The sequence below is a fragment of the Myotis yumanensis genome, unplaced genomic scaffold (assembly GCF_028538775.1).
Source record: "Myotis yumanensis isolate MYYU_CA2020_CCGP unplaced genomic scaffold, mMyoYum1.0.hap1 SCAF_23, whole genome shotgun sequence".
NCBI classification, from domain to species: domain Eukaryota; kingdom Metazoa; phylum Chordata; class Mammalia; order Chiroptera; family Vespertilionidae; genus Myotis; species Myotis yumanensis.
In genome coordinates, this window is record NW_027223774.1 from 10,175,334 (window position 1) to 10,196,168 (window position 20,835).

Consider the following 20,835-nt stretch of genomic DNA (forward strand, 5'->3'; position numbering starts at 1 on the left):
AGCCCCCGGCACTCGGTTACCTTCTTAGAATCAGGGTCTCCCCTTTAAGGACGTGAAAAGGGGGTGGTGGGGCCTGGGGGGGCACTGCCTGAGAAAGGGTCACCCCTACTCTGAGGCCCGGCCTGCGTCACCTGGGGGCCCGCTCTTCCTCTCGCCCGCCCTCCCCATCCCGGTCCCCGGCGCCACCTCAGGCTTCTTTTGGTTCCGCTTTTTCCCGCCTTTTCGCTCCTCCGCCGCGGATTGGCTGTGCCCAGGCCCCGCCCCCGCCCCTTTCCCTCCCACTCAGGAGCGGGCGCGAGCGGGGGCGTGGCCCCGGCGGACGTTGGGCGCCCGCCGTTGGCGGGCTGCGCGCGTGGGGGGCGGGGGGAGGCCGACCCCGCCCCGGCGCCGCTGCCGGGAGTCTCGCGCCCGCTGCGTCCCCTTCTCGCTGCAGCGCGGGGACAAGGAGACGTTCCTGCTGCGCATGCGCGCCGCCAACACCAGGCCCGTCCCGGAGGAAGGCGGGCCTATGGCTCGTGCGCAGTGGGGACGGCTTCAGAGGAAAGAAACGGACCGCGTTCAGGGACCCCGGTTTTGCGCATGCGTCCTGCTGCTGGATGAAGCTGCATCTTGGGGGACCTGAAAGCCTTCCTGCACATGCGCAGGAGGCTCAATGACAGTCGAGCGTTGGCTAAGGTGAGGGGAGGGAAGGGGATTGCATGGCCAGGGCAGGACGGCCCTGCACCGTCAGGGTAGCCTTTCCGAGCTTCTCCTAAGCTCCAGTGATCCATCTCATCGCCTAGACCCCGCAGAAACCAGTTGTACCACGTCAGGGTGTCTAGGCCTTCAACACGCCCCAGGACCTCAGACCTCTGACCCTTCCTTCCCTGGGACCAGGGTCAGCGGAGCAATGTGGGAGGGGACCCGCGAGAAGGGCGGACGGGCTCTGCGCCCCGCCGGGGGTAGGGACAGCTCCTGGAGGTTTGAGACAGGGAGGTGCAGAGCGCGCTTTTCCACCAGATGCCCTTTGACCCTCTACCCATTTCCCTCGTTTAGGCTCCGGGCACAGGGGCTGGCCATGTTGCATGTGACCCGGGGGGTCTGGGCATCCTGGGTCCGAGGATGGCCAGTCTTGCCCGCGCTCCTGGGGCCCGCCCGGGCCCTGTCCTCGCTGGCGGCCAAGATGGGGGAGTACCGCAGGATGTGGAACCCCACGGAGCCCCGCGACTGGGCGCAGCAGTACCAGGAGCGGTTCATCCCACTCTCCAAGGAGCAGCTGCTCCGCCTCCTGATGCAGGTATCGCCCGTCCGGGGTCCAAGAGCCCGGGGCCTACGACTCCCGGCAGGCCTTGCGGCGGCAGGGCCGTGCCTGCTATGGAGGGCTGCCCTGGCCCCTCCTGGGAGTTGTAGTTCCTATTCCCCTTACAGTCCCTAGTGGGCGCCAAGTGAATTGGAACGTAGGGGCGGGGGAGAAGACCCTCTGAGATGCAAATGTAGCAGCGATTCCGACTCTAGCTTGTTCTGGGGCTTGAACAAGCACCCTCTGGGGCATGGTTTTTCCCTTTGCAAAATGTGTAGCCTCATCCTCATCATTACTATAACTGCTATCTAATAATAATTATACCTATAAAAGCATGATCATAATTATTAAACCCTGCGTGTGCTCTTACTACATGGCACTGTGCTAAGCATTTCCCATGTATGGAATCATCAGAACAACCCAATCAGAGAGATACCACCATCATCTCCATTTTAAAAATGAGGGCACTGCAGCAGAAGAAGGGAGGTGACAAGCATACATAATTGGTTAAATAAGTGTGCTCTGGGGTCAGACAGGCCTAGAGTGGATTTTCAGTCTCTCTTTATCTAGCCCAGTGGTTCTCAACCTTCCTAATGCCGAGACCCTTTAATACAGCTCCTCATGTTGCGGTGAACCCCCAACCATAAAATTATTTTCGTTGCTACTTCATAACTGTAATTTTGCTACTGTTATGAATCGTCATGTAAATATCTGATATGCAGGATGTATTTTCATTGTTACAAATTGAACATAATTAAAGCATAGTGATTAATCACAAAAGCAATATATAGCCCTGGCTGGTTTGGCTCACTGGATAGAGCGTCGGCCTGGAGACTGAAGGGTCCCAGGTTTGATTCCGGTCAAGGGCATGTACCTTGGTTGCAGGCACATCCCCAGTAGTGGGTGTGCAGGAGGCAGCTGATCAATGCTTCTCTCTCATCGATGTTTCTAACTCTCTATCCCTCTCCCTTCCTCGCTGTAAAAAATCAATAAAATATATATATATTTTAAAAAACAATATATAATTACATATGTGTTTTCCGATGGTCTTAGGCGACCCCTGTGAAAGGGTCGTTCGACCCGCAAAGGGGTCGAAACCCACAGGTTGGCGACCCACAGGTTGAGAACCGCTGATCTAGACATTGTGGTCCTCAGCAGGTGACTCCCTGAGCCTCATTTCCCCCCTCTGAAAAAAGGGGGGTTATCATTCCATTGGCCCCCTTGCATCTCATGTGGGCAAGCAGCGCCTGGTGCACAGTAAGCACTGTGTGAATGTTGGTGAGTCAGCGTCAAAGGGAGAACTTGAACTCTCAGCTCTTTCATTCATCTTTTTTACTATGCCAGGCTACCTCCGTTTCTTGGTCAATAAAATTGACACAACTCCCCCAAACAAAAACAAAAGTTTGAAAAGCCCGGAGCTCTGACTGTCTGTATGGGCTGCCAGGGAAAGAATTCCTTCCCACGAGGAAGGGGAGAGAGGCCTAATGGTCAGTCTTGCTTCCCGAGGTAACAGGAATTCCACTCCAGTCCTGCGGAGAAGGCGGCTTTGGAGGAGTTCTCTGCCCACGTGGACCTCTGCACCTTGTTCCACTACCATCAAATCCTGAACCGGCTGCAGGTGAGGGCGGGGCCCCTCCTGCCCCATCATGCTTGTTTGCTCATCCATTCATTCAGCAAAAGTTCTCGGAGCACCTACGTGGAATCTGGCCCTGTTTTAAGCCCCGGGGGGGGCTGCAGGGAACGGTTCCGGTAAAGCCACACCCTCAGGGAACTGGCATTCCAGCTGGGGAGATGATAAGCAAATATGAAATATGATACCCGGAGTGGCAAGCGCTGTGAGGATCAATGAGGCAGAGGTTGAAGCAGGTTAGACCGGGATGAGATGGGGGCCTGTTTTAGACACGGTGGTCCTGGAAGGTTTCTCTGGTTAGGAGGCGACAGGCAAGCTAAGACCTGAGTGAAGAGAGAGGAGCATGCGAGACCCATGTCTGGGGGGGACATTGCAGGCAGAAGGCAAAGCAAGTGCAAAGGTCCTGAGGTGAGAGAGGGCCTGGGGTGTTGGAGAAATAGCAAAAGGTCAGCTGTAGCTGGAGGGGAGGGAGAGGGGGAGAGAGGCGGAAAATGAGAGCAGAGAAGGAGTGGGGGCAAATTGTGCCTGGCCCGGTGGACCGTGGTGAGGACGTTGCTTTTACTCTAAGTGAGCTGGGAGCCGCAGGAGGGCTCTGAGCAGAGGAGGAACTGATTTAGTTGTTAACAGGATCCTTCTGGCTGCCGGGTAGGGAACAGACTGTCAGAGGCAGAGAGGTCTGGTAAAGAGTCTATTATGCTTGTCCCGGAGAGAGGTAATGGCAGCTCCGACAAGAGTAATAGCAGTGGAAGTGGTGAAAAGTGGGCAGACGCTGGTAATAGCTGGAGCGCTCGGCTGTGTGGGCCGGGTGGCGAGGGAAAGAGAGGTGTCCAGGGTGCCTCCAGCGGTTCTGGCCTGCTCCCCGGAAGGATGGAGATGCGGATGACGGGGCAGGGGTGAGAGGCAGATCTGCAGGGAACATTGAGAGGTCAGCTTTGGACTTAGGCATTGGAGCCACCTGTCAGGCAGATAGAGAGAGAGAGATGGACTTGAATGTGGGGTCTGGAGGTCAGGGGAGGGGGGTCTGGGCTGAGAAGCAAGCCTGGGAGGATCTAGATGGTACTAAAGGGTACCATGAGGGGAATTAGCCGAACCCCGGGGTGTGCCAGCTTTGAGATCAGGAAGGGGAACTGGAACTGGGGACGAGGGTGGACAAGGAGTCTCAGAGAGAGAAGTAGAACCCCAGCAGGGAGTGGTGTCAGAAGATAAATTCTTTTTTTTTTCTTTTTAAAAAAAATATATTTGCCACCCTAACCGGTTTGGCTCAGTGGATAGAGCATTGGCCTGTGGACTCAAGGGTCCCAGGTTCGATTCCGGTCAAGGGCATGTACCTTGGTTGCGGGCACATACCAGGTAGGGAGTGTGCAGGAGGCAGCTGATCAATGTTTCTAACTCTCTATCCCTCTCCCTTCTTCTCTGTAAAAAATCAATAAAATATATTTAAAAAATATATATATATATCAATAAAGAAATATATTTAAAAAATATATATTTTTTTTATTATTTATTTTAGAGAGGAAGGGAGAGAGATAGATACATCAGTGATGAGAGAGAATCATTGATTGGCTACCTCCTGCACACCCCCCACTGGGGACCGAGCCCACAACCCGGGCATGTGCCCTTGACGGGAATCGATCCCAGGACCTTTCCGTCCACAGGCCGATGCTCTGCCCACTGAGCCAAACCAGCCTGGGCAGAAGATACATTCAGGAGTCCAGAAGGTATGGGCAGAGTTAGTTTCTTCCGGTGGCTCTGAGGGGGAAATCAGTGGCTGCTGGCAGCCCTTGGCTGGTGGACACATCACTCCATCGTCATCTTCACATCGTCTTCTTCGCTGTGCCTTTACGTCCCTTTCTGTCTCCTATAAGGACACCCTCATTGGATTTAGGATCAGCCTCAATCCAATCTGGTCTCATCTCACTCCTTATCTTAATTACACCCGCAAAAACTCTATCCAAATGGAACATACTCTAAGGTTCCGAGCGGGCGTGAATTTTTAGGGGACACCATTCAGCCCTCTCTCCCCAGTTACAGTTGAATTTCAGATAAGCTATGAATGATTTTTTAAGTATAATTATGTCCCATGCATATCGAATATTGCATGAGACACACTTACACTGCAAAATTATTTGTCGTTGGTCTGCAAATCAGATTTAACTTGGTGTCCTGTATTTTATTTTTGTCTAAATCTGGTAAGTAATGAAAGAGAAAAAGAAAGCAGAAGTGTTTTGCAATTTTAGGTGTGGTGATGAGGGAAGGCCTCCCTGAGGGGCTGGAGTTTGAGCAGAGACCTGAAGGAGGCAAGAGTGAGCCATGTGGAGAGCTGCAGAAACAGTAAGTGCAAAGGCCCTGAGGCAGGAGTGCAGGAGGAACAGCAATGACGTGGGCGGGGCTAAAGCTGAGTGAGTGAGGCAGGCAGGCCTGGAGATGAGGGCAGGGAGGGGAGTGGGGACCGACCCTGCAGGGCCTTGTGGGACACAGGTGAGGACACGGAGTGAGGTGGAAGCCACAGGAGGGCTCTAAACTGAAGAGGGACATGAGCGGACTCAGATTACCGCAGGCGCCCTCTGCTGACCATGTGGGGTATCGACGGGATGGAGGATGGGAGCTGGGAGCCCAGTGCTGCGGCCACCTCACCGGTCCAGGGAGTATGGGTGGCTCCTACAAGGGTTGAGAAGTGGTTGGATTCTGGATCTGTTCTGAACGTGGTGGCTCCAGGTTTGCTGGTGCGTTGAATGTGTGAGAAAGAGGGGTGTCCAGGATGACCCCAGACTTTGGGCCTGAGCACCTAGAGCAGTGGTTCTCAACCTTCCTGATGCCGCCACCCTTTAATACAGCTCCTCATGTTGTGGTGACCTCCAACCATAAAATTATTTTCGTTGCTACTTCATCACTGTAATTTTGCTACTGTTATGAATCGTAATGTAAATATCTGATATGCAGGATGTATTTTCATTGTTACAAAGTGAACATAATTAAAGCCTAGTGATTAATCACAAAAACAATATGTAATTATGGATGTGTTTTCTGATGGTCTTAGGCGACCTCTGTGAAAGGGTCGTTCAGCTGCCAAAGGGGTCGAGACCCACAGGTTGAGAACCGCTGACCTAGAAGGATGGATTGTCCTCTTCTGAGCTGGGGAGGAAGGCGGGAGGAGCAGGTGTGGGAGGAGTTTCAGGGCCCCAGTTTGGGACGCGGCGTCCACAGTGAGTGTGAGAGGACGCTGCGGGTATCCACTCGGAAGCATCGGGAGGCAGTTGGCCATCCCTGGGGAAGTGCTGAGCAGGCTCTTGCTGGGTGAGTCTGGAGCTCAGGAAAGACGTCTGGGCTGGAGACCAATCTGGGGTCCTCAGGAGGTGGATGGGGTTCGAGGCCCCAAGGGGATGCTGGGGGATAGAAAACAGCAATCGCCACAAAGACCCGGGGGGCGTTTTTCTTTTTTATTTAAATAAATGTATTTTTATTGATTTCAGAGAGGAAGGGAGAGGGAGAGGGAGACAGAAACACCAATGATGAGAGAGAATCATGGACCGGCTGCTTCCTGCACGCCCCCCAGTGGGATCAAACCCACCACTAGTGCATGTGCCCTGACCGGGAATTGAACCGTGACCTCCTGGTTCAGAGGTCGATGCTCAACCACTGAGCCACACCGGCCGGGCTCCAGGGACATCTTTCATTCTTTCAGCAGATGTTTGTGGGACACCCGGTGCCAGGTGGCAACAGCCGTGAATCAGACGCTCTTTCCCGGTGAATGGACACGTTCAGGTTGTGAGCTCGAAGGGCACAGTCCGGAGAGCGGGTGACAAAGCTGACCTTGGCCTCGGTCCCGGGTCTGAGTGCAAATTAGGAAAAGGCCCCCCTCTCCCTGGCCGGAGGCAGCCTCACAGGATGGTCCCTCTCCACACGTGGCGGTTTACATTTGGAATCATTGGCAGTAAATCAGATTTTAGAATTCTGTTCTTCAGTAGCGTTCATCATGTTTCAAGTGCCTGGCAGCCAGCCACCTGGGACCAGGGGCCACCGAATGGGGTGCAGATCCAGATGTTCCCTTCACTGCAGGGAGTTCTGTTGCGGGAAGTTCCATGCGAAAGGGTGACTGTTAGGATGAATGTCAGGGCGACAGCATCTGCGACGGGGCCTCTTAGGCCTGGCGCCTCTGTACAGTGCACGCCCCGCCCAGCCACAGGGCTGTGGAGCGAGGAGGGAGCTGGAACACAGAGGAGGAGGAGGATTCCGGAGTGAGCGGGAAGGAGGCAGGGAGGGGGCCAGGGAGAGGCTCCCAACAGCGCGTGCCAAGCCCCTGGGCCTGGAGGAAGGAAAGCCAGGGTGGCTGGTGCAGAGGGAGCAAAGGGGGGCTTGCAGGCCCCAGGGCAGAGCATGTCCTGTGAGGGCCGCAGGAGCCCGGGAAGGGTTCTGGCAGGAGAGGGACGTAGTTGGATGTGTAATTCCTGATACATCACTTCCTGGCTCTGTGAACTTGACACTTACTTAATCTCTCGGTGCCTCAGTTTCCACATCTGTAAATGAGGCTAACAGAAGCACCATCCTCACATGGCGAGAATGTGTATAACGTGCTTCAAATAGTGCCTGACGCGTAGTAAGCTCTGGATAATGTGCGCCATTCTCAGGTATTACTATGATCGCTGGATAAGCTCTCCCCAGCTGCTGTGTAGGAAACAGAGGGGCAGGGGAGGGGGGCAGAAGGGCTGGGGGATGCCACTGGGAAGGCTGGAAGCACCCAGGCAGGAGGAGGCTATGGTGGTGCGGACGGGGAAGAGAGCTGGGCGAAGTGGTGATCCGCATGGAGGTGGGATGGGGGGTGTTACTGTACGAGGGGAGAGAGCAGCCAGGGTCACCTGGGACATCCAGGCTTCTGGCTTGAAGCCCTGGTGGACGTGAAATTCCCAGAGAAGAACCTGGCTCGCAGGGGATGCTTGAAGAATATGGAATTCTTTCTCCTCCAACTCCGAGGTTCCCTCGCTCTCAAACTGCAGCCGGCGCTGGGAACGGGATTTCTCAAGGTCACTCCGCGAGCCTTGATGTGGCCTCTGGGACCTGCTCCGTCAGCCGGGGCTGAAGGACTCAGACACAGGCCTTGGCTTTGGCCTCAGGCCCTGTCCTCCGCCAGCGCGTCCGGGCCCCGGGAGTTAGTTCAGAAGAAGATTAGCTGGGCATGACTCTCCCGGCATCACCCGGCTCCCTGCTCAGTTGTTCCTGAGGCCCTGGGCCTTCCCACCTCCAAACCATTGCCCAGGTCATTCCTCCCGCGGGTGTGCGCCACGATGCACCCAGGCGGAGAGGTCCAAGAGACCACTGAACCTAAGAGTCTGGCACTCAGGGAAGAAGCCAGGGATGATTGAGGGGAACCGGTCTGAGACAGGAAATCCAAAACGGTGGTTTTATTGAAAGTTTGGGAATGGAGGGGGGCATGGTAGGCGTATTGGATTCGAGGTGATTGTGACATCCAAAAGCAATTGTCAAGTAGAGAGTTTGTATCAGTCCATATAGAGGCTTAGCTGCTGTGACAAGCAGACCCCACAATCAGATGGTTCAAAGGAGGTGGAGGATTATTTCCCTCCCACTGAACAGCCCTGTGGTCAATGGGCCAGGGTGCAGAGGTCACCTTGTTCCACACAAGTTTATGCTGGGACCCGGGTTCCTTCCATTTTGTTGCTCTGCCATCCCTTAGGGCAACGGTTCTCAACCTTCCTAATGCTGCAACCCTTTAATACAGTTCCTCAAGTTGTGGTGACCCCCAACCATAAAATTATCTTTGTTGCTACTTCATAACTGTAATTTTGCTACTGTTATGAATCGTAAGGTAAATATCTGATATGCAGGATGTATTTTCATTGTTACAAATTGAACATAATGAAAGCATAGTGATTCATCACAAAAACAATATGTAATTATATATGTGTTTTCCGATGGTCTTAGGCGACCCCTGTGAAAGGGTCATTTGACCGCCAAAGGGGTCGCGACCCACAGGTTGAGAACCGCTGCCTTAGGGCATTGTCTTCATCTCTGTATGGTCAAAACGGGGTCATCGGTAGGACAGTGTTCTAAGCTAGCAGAACCAGAAAAGAGGGGATGGTCCGGGGGGCGTGGGGCGGGGGGCAAGAATTGAGGGGGAAGGTGCACCCATCAATTCTGCTCACATTCTATGGCCTTCATCCCCCTGGCCACACCTTACCTCAAAGGAGGCTGGGAAATGTAGTTTATTTGGGCAGTCTGTGTCCACCTTTACTTTGATTCCTGTGGGAGAACAGGAGAATGCACGCTCACGCAGTGGAGTTGGGCATTAGGCCTGGAACGTGGAGGAGAGGTCCAGGCTGGAGACGTGAGTGGGCAGTTATCCGCAAGAGACGGTGTTTGAAGGCATGGGATGGCGGGGCCCCTTAGGGCAGGCTTGGAGGGAGAGAGAGAGAGAGGGAAAAGGGGCCCAGAGTCAAGCCCTGGGGCACCCCACCACTTAAAGGAGGGGGCTAGGAACATCCTGAAGTTTACCCATGATCCCTCACACTGTGACCTCGCCCGCTTCTCTTCTCTCTGACTCTCTCCTCAGGCCTTATATGACCCCATCAACCCGGACAGGGAGACTCTGGATCAGCCTTCGCTAACGGACCCCCAGCGCCTGTCCAATGAGCAGGAGGTGCTGCTGGCGCTGGAGCCCCTGCTGGCCCAGGCCAACTTCTCGCCGCTCTCCGAGGACACGCTGGCCTATGCTCTCGTGGTCCACCACCCTCAGGATGAGGTCCAGGTACCTGTCTTCCAGGGAGGACAAGACCCCCAGGAAGCCTTGGGGCAGGGGTGGGGCCTTTGGGGGAGGCAGACGCTGCTGGGAGTTGGAGTCCTGGGCACAGGACACTTGCCCACGTGGCACGTTGGTGAATTAGAGAAAGACGCCTCTTTCTCAGGCCACTTCACTGCCGTCTGTTGGGAAAGTAGCATAAGGTACGGATCTTCTTAGAACTCAAGATTTTATTACCAGCTGCCAGCACATTGTAGTAATAAATAAGACAAAACGCTCATCCTCAAAGTCAACAACATTATAATGAAAATGCTAAAAGTTTCCATAGTTCCACATTTTTGGGCTTTAAGATGTATCTTTTTTTAAAATATTTTCTTGTCTCTGAAATTGTGACTTATAAATGGTGGTGTGATATAGTTTAATTGGCAATATATCTTCTCCTTTAATTGCTTTATAAAATAATGGAGTAGCCCTCGATCAATGGATAGAGTGTTGGCCTACAGACTGAAGGGTCCTGGGTTTGAGTCCAGTCAAGGGCACATGCCCGGGTTGAGGGCTCAGTCCCCAGCAGGGGGCGTGCAGGAGGCAGACAGCCAATGATTCTCTCATCATGGATGTTTCTCTCTCTCCCTCTCCCTTCCTCTATGAAATCAATAAAAATATATTAAAAATAATAATAATGGAATGGCTTAAAGTCAGTGGCATCTTAGGTTCAAAGAAATGTGGTGGTGGTGATATCACGTGAATGGTGCCATCTGAGATGGCACGCCCTGTGCAGTGTCTGACAGGAGTGACCGTGCATGGCTGCCCTGCCCGGGCACTGGGGGATGACAGGCCTGGGGGAGGGGCTGAAATCACAGGAGGTGGGGGTGGGGGTGGGGGGGGGGGTGGGGAGAGACATCTCCTGTCAGTACCTGCACTCACGCTCCAGCCCATGCTTAGCTACTTGCTTCCCCTGCCCCCTTGGCAGGTGACGATCAACCTGGACCAGTACATCTACATGCAGTTCTGGGCCCTGGGCCAGAGAGTCGGGAAGATGCCTCGTATGTCCAGCGTGGGCTCCAGGCGTTACTACTTCTTCAAGGCCACCCCTGCGGAGAGGTGAGGCAGCCCTTGTTCCCCGGCTGCAGCGGGAGGGAGCAAGGTTAGAGCTGAGAGGGGACTGACAGGTCAGTGGCTGGATTTGGAGGTCTGGGCCCCGGTGGGAAGTCGAGAAAGGGAGAGGGGTGGATCATTCAAATGCAGCTTCTTTTTAATATATATATATATATATATATATATATATATATATATATATATTGATATATATATATATATATATATTTTTATCCCTGGGAGAGGGAGAGAGAGAGAAACATCACTGATGAGAGAGAATCATCGATCGGCTGCCTCTTGCACCCCCCACACTGGGACCAAACCCGCAACCCGAGCCTGTGCCCTCACCGGGAATTGAACTGTGACTTCCTGGTTCATGGGTCAACGCTCAACCACTGAGCCACGTCGGCTGGGCAAATGCTGCTGTTCTTCCCAAGGGAAAGTAGGAACTAGACTTCGCAGGGGAACCCATTTTCCAGATGCGAGAGCTGGGCTCAGAGCGGGAAGGCCACGGGCGGGATGCTGATAACGTCATCTTTTTAACAGGATTTTCCAACACAGAGCAAGTCAGGGCAGCCAGGCTCTCGCAGTCAGCCACTGGGCCGGTCCGTGACCCAGACTTTCTGGAAATCGGTTTATCAAATATGGTCAGGAATCCAAAACACCAAACCAAAACAAAAGCCAAAGACAAAGAACCCCTTACATCCCCTAAACCAGTCATTCCACTTTCAGGACTCGTCCAAGCAGATCGTTAGACTTGCAGCGGGAGCTTCATTGTGTCTCTCCGCTGCACACACGGCCATGACGGCCTCATTCTGTTGCCTCTCCAGAGCCTCGCAGCACTGCCCGGCTCCTGGCAGCCACGGCCAGAGATGTGGGATCTGACATTGAAAATGAACTCAGCGAAAGCATTTTACTCAGCTCCCTTACCAAGTGCATACCATCAGCAGCAACCCCGTGTCCACTAGTAGGGACTGTATTATGTACCCGACCCCCTGCTGCTGGGCACTGAGCTTAGAGCTGACTTCCCTCCCACCACCGTTCAGTGGCCTTTATTTATTTATTTTTAAATATTTTTTAAAACATATTTTTATTGATTTCAGAGAGGAAGGGACAGGGAGAGGGAGATAGAAACATCAGTGATGAGAGAGAATCATTGATCAGCTGCCTCCTGCACGCCCTCTATTGGGGATCAAGCCCGCAACCCAGGCATGTGCCCTTGACTGGAATCGAACCTGGGGCCTTTCTGTCCAAAGGCTGATGCTCTATCCACTGAGCCAAACCAGCCAGGGCCGTTCAGTGGCCTTTAAAATGACTGTGTGAGGGCAGAGCCCAGTGAGTGCCCTGGGGCTGGAGGGGCCCCCTGGGCAGTGCTGACCCCGGGGCCTCCATCTCTGTTGCCAGGAGATACTTTAAGCGGGTGGTGCTGGCGGCCCGCACGAAGCGGGGGCACCTGGTGCTGAAGAGCTTCAAGGACACGCCCCTGGAGGGCCTGGAGCAGCTGCTGCCCGAGCTGAAGGTGCGCACGTCCGCCCTGCAGCGCACGCTGCTCAACCTCTTCCTGGTGGTCTCGGGCGTGGCGGTCTTCGTCAACGTGGGCATGGTGGTGCTCACCGACCTGAAGATGGGCACCTCCCTGCTGCTGCTGTTCTTCGCCGTCTTCATGGGCGTGCGGGCCACCAAGGTAAGCCGCCGCCGGCCGCGCCTCCTGGTCCCGGCTCCTCCACATTCCGCCCGAAGGTCAGGGCACCTATGTTTCCGCTTATTTCATGTACTATTCCTGCCTCATGGGGTGCCCCTTCCCTTCCCTTCCCTTCCCTTCCCTTCCCTTCCCTCCCCTCCCCTCCCCTCCCCTCCCCTCCCCTCCCCTCCCCTCCCCTTCTCTCCTTCCCTTCCCTTCCCTTCCCTTCCCTTCCCTTCCCTTCCCCCTTTCCTCCCCTCCCCTCCCTTCCCCTCCCCTCCTCTCCTCTCCACTCCTCTCCTCCCTTCCTTCTCTACTTTACTTACTCGCTGCAACCTTGGGCAGGTTTCTTGATCTCTCTGTCCTTCAGTTTCCTCATCTGGAAAATGGGGAAAATAGTGAGACCCACCTCACAGGTTTGTTATGAGGAGTAAATGAGCGAATCCACGAAGAGCACCGGGCGCAACGCCTGGCGCGTGGTAGGTGCTACAGTTGTGTTCACAGCTACTCACTGAGAGGCACTTAGCGATGGGGCGAAGGTTGTGTGTTTTAGAACCAGACTGCCTGGGTTTGAATTGAGCTCTATGGACGTCTAGCTGTGTGACCTTGAATAAGACGCTTAACCCCTCTGTGCACCCGCTCCCGCATCTGCAGAGTGGGGATGTCAGCAGGACCGAACCCCTAGGGTTGCTGTGGGGTTAAATGAATGAATGTGTACGATGCTGAGAACAGAGCCTGACACCCAGCACGGAAGGTGCTGTCTGAGAGGTGGCTGTTGGCACTGTTATCATTACTACCCGGGAAACTGCGTCCTGAGTGTGGCTCTCCCGTTCTGGCCAGGTGTCACTACCACCAGGGGAGCTGTTTGAGAAATAGATATTTTTTCTTTTATTGATTTGAGAGAGAGAGAACCACATCGATTTGTTGTTCCACTGATCTATGCATTCATTGGTTGAGTATATATATATATACATATATATATATATATATAATTGATTTTTTACAGAGAAGAAGGGAGAGGGAGAGGGATAGTTAGAAACATAGATGAGAGAGAAACATCGATCAGCTGCCTCCTGCACACACTCTCTACTGGGGATGTGCCCGCAACCAAGGTACATGCCCTTGACTAGAATCGAACCCGGGACCTTTCAGTCCGCAGGCCAACGCTCTATCCACTGAGCCAAACTGGTCAGGGCCACTGGTTGATTCTTGTACGTGCCCTGACCTGAGATTGAACCTGCAACCTTGGCGTATCTAGACGATGCTCTAACCAGCTGAGCTGCCCAGCCAGGGCCAGGGGAACTGTTATTTTTATTTTTTGAATATTCTTTTTTAAAAAATTGATTTTAGAGAGAGAGAGAAACATTGGGGCCTGAGCTCACAACCCCGGGCATGTGCCCTGACTGGGAATCAAACTGGCAGCCTCTTGGTGCCTGGGATGCTGCTCAGCCAGCTGAGCCACGCCGGCGGGCGGGAACTGTCATTAATGAGCCTTGTGGGCTCCGGCCCAGATGACTGAATTGGAATCTGTGGGACCGGGGCCCAGGACACTATTTTTAACGCGCTCCCTGCTCGCTTGGGCCCCGTGCGAGTGCAGGGCGGCTGTTCAGTTGCGCAGGTCGCTCACCGGCTAAGGATCTGTGGCCAGAGGACAGGTGGGGGCTGACACCCAACTTGAGCTTTGATGGCTGAGCCCTGTGTCCTGTTCCGATGCCGTAGGGGCCCCAGGGGCTGCCTGGTACCGATTCTCCCCTGGGCCGGGCCGCACTAGCCGTGGGAGTGTGCACTGGCAGGAGGCGGCTGTTGTACCCGCTCGCTCGCTCGTCGGTTCATTGGTTTCCAAGCTGTTTGCAGCCATCCCAGTGGGCTGGTAGGAAGACTGGCAATAAATTCCGCAGATAACAGCCAGCTATGCGGGGAGAGGGGGCAGGGCTGGGGGAGGGCGCAGGGAGCAATCCCCAGGACCAGGGGACGCTTTGAAAGGGAGGGTTGGGCCTGGGGGAGAAGGGGCTGGGTGAGCACGGCTTCTGGGAAGGCTCAGGGCTCGGTCCAGCGTGCAGAGGGGGGAAGGGAGACCCCGGAAGTGGCGGGGGCTTGGATGCCAAGGTAGAGCCCTGGGTTTTATCAGGCAGCGGGAGCCATGGGAGGGTTGTAAGCATGAGGGAGTGCCTCACCCTGGGTCTCTGAAGGGCCCAGTTTAAAACCCAGTTCACTAGTTAATTAACTATTTTAAAATATATATATTTTTATTGATTTCAGAGAGGAAGGGAGAGGGAGAGAGAGAGAGATAGAAACATCAGTGATGAGAGAGAATCAATTGGCCCCATCCCACATGCCCTCTACCGGGCATCCAGCCCATAACCAGGGGCATGTGCCTGACCGGGAATCGAACCATGACTCATGTGCCCACGGTGAGTGTGAAGGGCACATGCAGGTGCAGGTGGAGGTGGAGAGGTCTCCAGGGAGAGGTCAGGTCGCATCTGTGCAGAGAGGAGTGTGACCGGCTCGTTTAACCTCTGCAGGAGCAGACACAGAACCCAATGTATTTTCATGTCAGCGGTCAACCACTGAGCCACACGGGCCAGGCTTGCCAGTTAGTTTAGTGTATCTGTTCAGTGTTTCCCACGCCCCCGGCTGAGCCTCCAAGCCCTACATGCTGCTGGCCCTCTGCACCTCAGCCCAGCTGCCCCCTCTCTGTACGCACTTGCTCCCTCCTGCAGGTCACTCCTAGATTGCGGTCCCCAAGCTCCTGTCCCCACCTGCTCCCTGGGCATGCCCCAACCCTTCCCATGTGCACCCCCGCCCCCCCACTGGGCTCAGCACCTGTGATTCCAAAGCCCCTCCCTTTCTGGAGTCCCCATCCTGGGACAGGCGCTCAGATCACACACCCGAGAGGCCAGTTTTGCTGCAGGATTCGCGCTCCGCTTTCTCTGCCCCGAAAGCGCTCACCCACTCCTGGTTCCCACAAGCAGCTCTCCTGTCTCCTCAGTCAGGCGCTCTGTGCCCAGCCCTGGCGGAGCAGTGAGGGTCCCCTTCCCACTTCTTCTCCTGGTTCTCCATCTGCGGGTGGCCCTGTTGCCCCCCCACTCACTGGCTAGACCCCTGAAGTTGCCCTCGCCCTGCCTCCAACCCATCCGTCCCAGGCTCTCCTTCCTGCTCCCCGAGTCTCTGTGCCGGCTCCTCTCCTCTGTTCCAGCCCCAGCACAGACCCTCTTCCCGGCCTCCCTGGTCTCCTCCAGCCCATGCTGACGGCCCCAGGCTGGCCCTGCTGCCATGCTCACAACCTAGCATTAGGGACCCTGGCTCCCCAGCACTGTTCCACGCTTCAGCTCCACCGGAATATGCTGGTAGCGCCGCCTCTCTGCTTCCCCTTCCTTCTCTCCCTTTGCATACGCTGTTCCTCCTACTGACATGGCCTTTCCCCCTTCGCTAGGCTGACCAGCCCCGCCCACCCATTACCCTCAGCTCAAAGGCTCTAGAGAGCTTTCCTCGATGTCAGGAGCAGGGTGGTGCTCCTGTATGCCCCGCCACACCCTGGTTCTCTGTGGGTCTCAGCCCCGCACAGAGCAGCCCGGGGGCAGCCTGGGGAGGCAGCAGGCAGGTCCTGCCCTGGAGGGGGGGGTAGAAGCGGGTCCTTCAGGAACCCAGGCACACAGCTGCTCATCTGTGGGAAGCGATGTCCATCCTGAACATTGACATTGAGGCAGGGATGTTTTCTAAGAATGGCCCAGAGGTGCTTGGCCTGTTCCAAGGCCTGGAGGCCTGAGGGCAGACATGCTCGGGGTCAACTGGTTTGTTCCACACGGGGCTGCGCTCAGAGGGGAGGAGTGGGAGGCGAGTGGGAGCAATCGCCAGGGGCCAGGCCCAGGCGCTCCGGCCCTGAGGGCACTGGGGAGCCATGGGAGGCGCTGGGAGCAGGGTCGCCTCTAGAGTTGTGCAGGGACAGACTGGAATGGGGAGACTGAGGACAGGGAGGAGGTTGGAGAGGAAGGAACGGCAAAGAGAAGACAGGAGGACCGGGCTGGGGACTGACAGGCTGGTGGGGGTGGGTGAGGACGGAGCCAGGGGTCTGGCCTATGACTGGGTAGATGGTGGGGTTACCCCAGATATGGACCCCAGGGGAGGAGGGAGGGTTGGGCTAGGGGTTCGGTGAGGGGAGACCCCTTCCTCAGTGTGGGCCGCGGTGAGTGTGAAGGGCACATGCAGGTGCAGGTGGAGAGGTCTCCAGGGAGAGGTCAGGTCGCATCTGTGCAAAGAGGAGCGTGACCGGCTCGTTTAACCTGTGAGAATTCCGCACCCTCGGCTCGGCAGGAGCAGACACAGAACCCGATGTATTTTCATGTCAGCTGGTCCCAATTCCTGCATCTCGCCTTCAGCCGTAGGAATGGCGATTCGTTCCAATGCAGGGACATAAGCCGACTGCAGGGCTTGTCGGAAGAGAGCACAGTCCCTGCACAGCCGTCATCACGTGCGTCGGTCCGTGCAGGCCAGGCCAGGCCAGGCCAGCGGTTTTGCAGGGCGGGGTTGGCCCCAGGCATTTTACGCTGGGCCTCAGCCTCAGGCGGGCAGCGCTCAGTGGGGGAAGAGACTTGCACCTAAAAGGCGGCCCAGCCCAGGTGTGGATGGAGATCCAGTAGTAGCTCATGTGTAAATGCTTTTCTGGGCCCTGGCTCTGTGCCAAGGGTTTCATTAACTGAGTTTTCACTTCCTGAGCACTTCCTGTCATCTGCCTCATTTCACAGACAGCGCTGCCTGTCTTAGGTCGTAGCCCAGCGGGGCCACAGCCAGTAGGGGGCAGAGTTCAGGCTCATTTCCAGGCCTGCAGCCTGCAGGACCCAGCAGCCTGGAGCTTGTTTTGTGGATGAACGGAGGAGTTTGGTGGGAGTTTTCAGTGTGAGCCCCAGAGGCGTGGGTGGGCTCTCCCTCCCCTCCGGAGGGACACCAGGGATGGGGAAGGAGTCCAGGCAAGGAGGGGTTGACGAATGGGGACGGATGCAGCGAGCAGACAGCGGGGCCCAGACCTGCCCTTCTCTTCTTCTCCCCTCAAAGCGGCTTGCTCTTCGAATATTGTTTTTTAAATCCTCACCCAAGGATATGTTTTCTTTTCTTTCTTTCTTTTTTGTTGCTGTTAATCCTTACCCAAGGATATTGTCTCCATTTTAAAAAATATTTTTATTGATTTCAGAGAGGAAGGGAGAGGGAGAGAGAGAGAGAGAAAGAAAGAAACATCAATGAGAGAATCATTGATTGGCTGCCTCCTGCACGCCCCCTACTGGGGATTGAGACCACAACTTGGGCATGTGCCCTTGATCAGAATCGAACCTGGGACCCTTCAGTCCGCAGGCCGATGCTCTATCCACTGAGCCAAACCTGCTTGGGCTATTGTCTCCATTTTTAGAGAGAGTGGAAGGGAGGAAGGAAGGGAGGGAGGGAGGGAAGAAGAGAGAGAAAAAGAGAGAGAGAAATAGATGTGAGAGAGAGACACATCAATTGGTTGCCTCCCAAACGTACCCCAACCAGGGCCCGGCATTGAACCTGCAACCCAGGTACATGCCCTTGACTGCAAATCAAATCTGAGACCCTTTAGTGTGTGGCTGATGCTGTAACCACTGAGCCACACTGGCCAGAGCCAAGAGTATGTTTTCATTTATTTTTAGAGAGAGAGGAAGGAAGGGAAAGAGAAACATTGATCAGTTATTGATCAGTTGCCTCCGGTACAAGTGCCCCGAACTGGGAATCGAACCTGCAATCTAGGAATGTGACCTGACCAGCAATTGAACCTGCAACCTTTCTGTTTTATGGGAGGATGCTCCAACCAATGAACCGCCCAGCCAAGGCTGCTCTTTGAGTACTTTTGTCTGTTAGCACTTCTCTTTACCAGTTACTATTTTAAACCTTTTTTAAAAAAAATTATGGAGAAGTTTTTAAAATGCAGAAATAAAATTATATGATGAGCTCCCAGGTAGCCAACATCCAGCATCTACAATTAGCAATAGTCAGTCGCTTTTCACCTAAAGATCCCGCTCTCTCACTACTGAATTATTTGGAAGCAAATCCTAGCATGTCGCCTGCAAATACTTTAGTATGTGTCTAAAAGATAAGGACTTAAATAATTGTAGCAAAATGTTCCAAGGCTAAAGCCTGTGTCGACTGAAAATCCTTGAACCAATCCATTAATGCATGATTCCGCTGCTGCAAAATATTGTTGGCGGCCTCAGAGTCACCGGCTTGAGAGCGAGTGGATTAAAAATACAAATAGCCGGCCCTAGCTGGTTTGGCTTAGTGGACAGAGCGTTGGCCTTCGGACTGGAGGGTCCTGGGTTCGATTCCAGTCAAGGGCACATGCTCGGGTTGCGGGATTGATCCCTAGTAGGGGGCGTGCAGGAGGCAGCCCATCAATGATACTGTCTCATTGATGTTTCTATATCTCCCTCTCCCTTCCTCTCTGAAATCAATAAAAATGTATTAAAAAATACAAATAGTTGGGCCCTAGTCCTGGGGACCTGCACCAGCAGATCTGGGGAGGGCTCGGGAGTCCCCCCAAAGGGCCCTACCAGCGAGAGTGACCGAGGGGGTGTGTGCACGGGTCCGAGCTCGGCCCTGCCCCTCCCGGTGGCCGAGCTGCAGCTGTCCCGCCTGCAGATGTTCGGACAGCAGCGCAGCGTGCACGCGCTGGAGCTGGCGCACATGCTCTACTACCGCAGCACGTCCAACAACTCGGAGCTGCTCAGCGCGCTGGCCCTGCGCGCGCAGGACGAGCACGTCAAGGAGGCGCTGCTGGCGCACACCTTCCTGGCCCGGCGGCCAGAGGGCGCGAGCGGCCCGCCCGAAGGTAGGACCCTACCCGGGGACGCCCCCTCCCACCCAGTCCCCTTCCCCCCCTCTCCTCCCCAAACAGCCTCCACACGGTCACTACGCTGTCGAGACTCCCCTGGATCCCAAGGACCTGCCCCCGTGAGGCACTGTCCCCACGCTGCCCGCCCCCACCCCCTGCTCCAAACGGTCGCCTGACCGATTCCGAGGTGACACCGGCCCTCAGAGGGGACCCCTGAACCCAGTTAACAGTCTTGATGGACGTGTTTTTTCCTGACCTCAACCTCTGGGTGGCATGTCCCCACTTCCCGCCCCCTCCCCGCGTGCGCCTTCCTATACGAGCCTCCACTTCCCCTACAAGAGACCCTGTCCCTTCCCTTTTCCAACAGGAGCCCCCACCCCTCCTGGCTTGTCCCCACATCTGCGCTCCAGAGCCGAGCCTCCCAGGCCTGGTCCCGCTCCCCTCCTCGCCCCTCCCAAACCCAGGCCCTCCCTCCTCCTGGCCCTGCCCATCCCGCCTTCCAGGCCCCTCCGGCTCCTCACACCTCCTGCCTCTCCCCTGCAGAGACCTCCCGCTGGCTCCAGGCGGAGGTGGAGAACTGGCTCCTCACCCAGACGGGCTGTGCCGTGACCTTCAACGGAGCCCGGGCCCTGGGCCACCTGCAAGCCCTGACGGAGAGCATGGGGACGTACCCGCCTCCGGGGTTCCCCAAACTAGACCCGTTGGCGACGGACACTTCCCCCGCAGGCCCCGCCCCGCAGTGACAACCGGGGAGAAACCTCTCCGCCCGGCCACCTGGTTGGGAGCTAAGCCCCGCCTCCTCATGACAAACTGCTCATCACAGCTACCATGCATGGCAGCTCTAGTTTCCAATGTTACACTTTATTCCTAAAACAAAGCCCCCAATCAAGACAGCCTGCATTTGCTCCCCTCCCCCCAGCTGTAAACAACCAAATGGGGGTTCGGCTGAGGAGGGAGTCAGCCCATCACAGCTGCTAACCCTACTGACCACCTGTGCGCTCCTCCGGCTGCGCCCTCCCGAGGCCACATATCATTGTCTTTTTAGCCCGCTCCGGGCACCGTGCCCACCCTGCTCACCACGGCGGCGCCCAGCCCGCGGCCAGTGAGCGCCGCACTGCCGGTGACAGCGTCTGGGCGCTCAGCTTGGGGGCAACCAGTTGTCGCTGCATGGAAACGATCAGAATTCCTCAAAGAAACCCGATCTTTCCATCAGTCGCACGACTTCTAAGGCGGGCCGCCTGGCCCACGGCTCATCAGCTCGCCCAGGCTGAGGGGGGAGCCGTGGGCCAGGCGGCCCCGCCCTCACCAGGATGCGATTCCATGCAGGCCCCCCGACCTCAGGTGCCTTCCCCGCCCTGCGCTCCTCTTTCTACACAAACTACCTCGCCGGACCTTCCCTCCTCCAGGGGCCTGTGCGATATTTATTGGTCTGTCATTTCCCTCTCCCAGCGGAATAAATCAGATTTAAGACTCCGGGTGAGTGGGCAGTGTGCAGCGGTGCCATCTAATTCTCACTAAGGGGTCCGGGCAGAGGCAGCGTTTGGGGATGAGGGGGAAGAGGAGGCGG

The 20,835-nt window shown here is 55.6% G+C and overlaps 1 protein-coding gene across 1 annotated transcript; it reads left to right on the plus strand.

Annotated features, from left to right (window-relative positions):
* The first annotated feature begins 485 nt into the window (after positions 1-485).
* Positions 486-20,793, plus strand: TMEM143 (transmembrane protein 143). Its single transcript, XM_070402115.1, is given in 9 exon segments — positions 486-675; positions 1,036-1,276; positions 2,793-2,897; positions 9,472-9,666; positions 10,628-10,758; positions 12,157-12,436; positions 19,076-19,265; positions 19,812-19,987; positions 19,989-20,793. Coding segments are annotated over 9 exon segments (1,410 nt in total). The 5' UTR covers positions 486-652; the 3' UTR covers positions 20,058-20,793.
* The last annotated feature ends 42 nt before the right edge of the window (positions 20,794-20,835 follow it).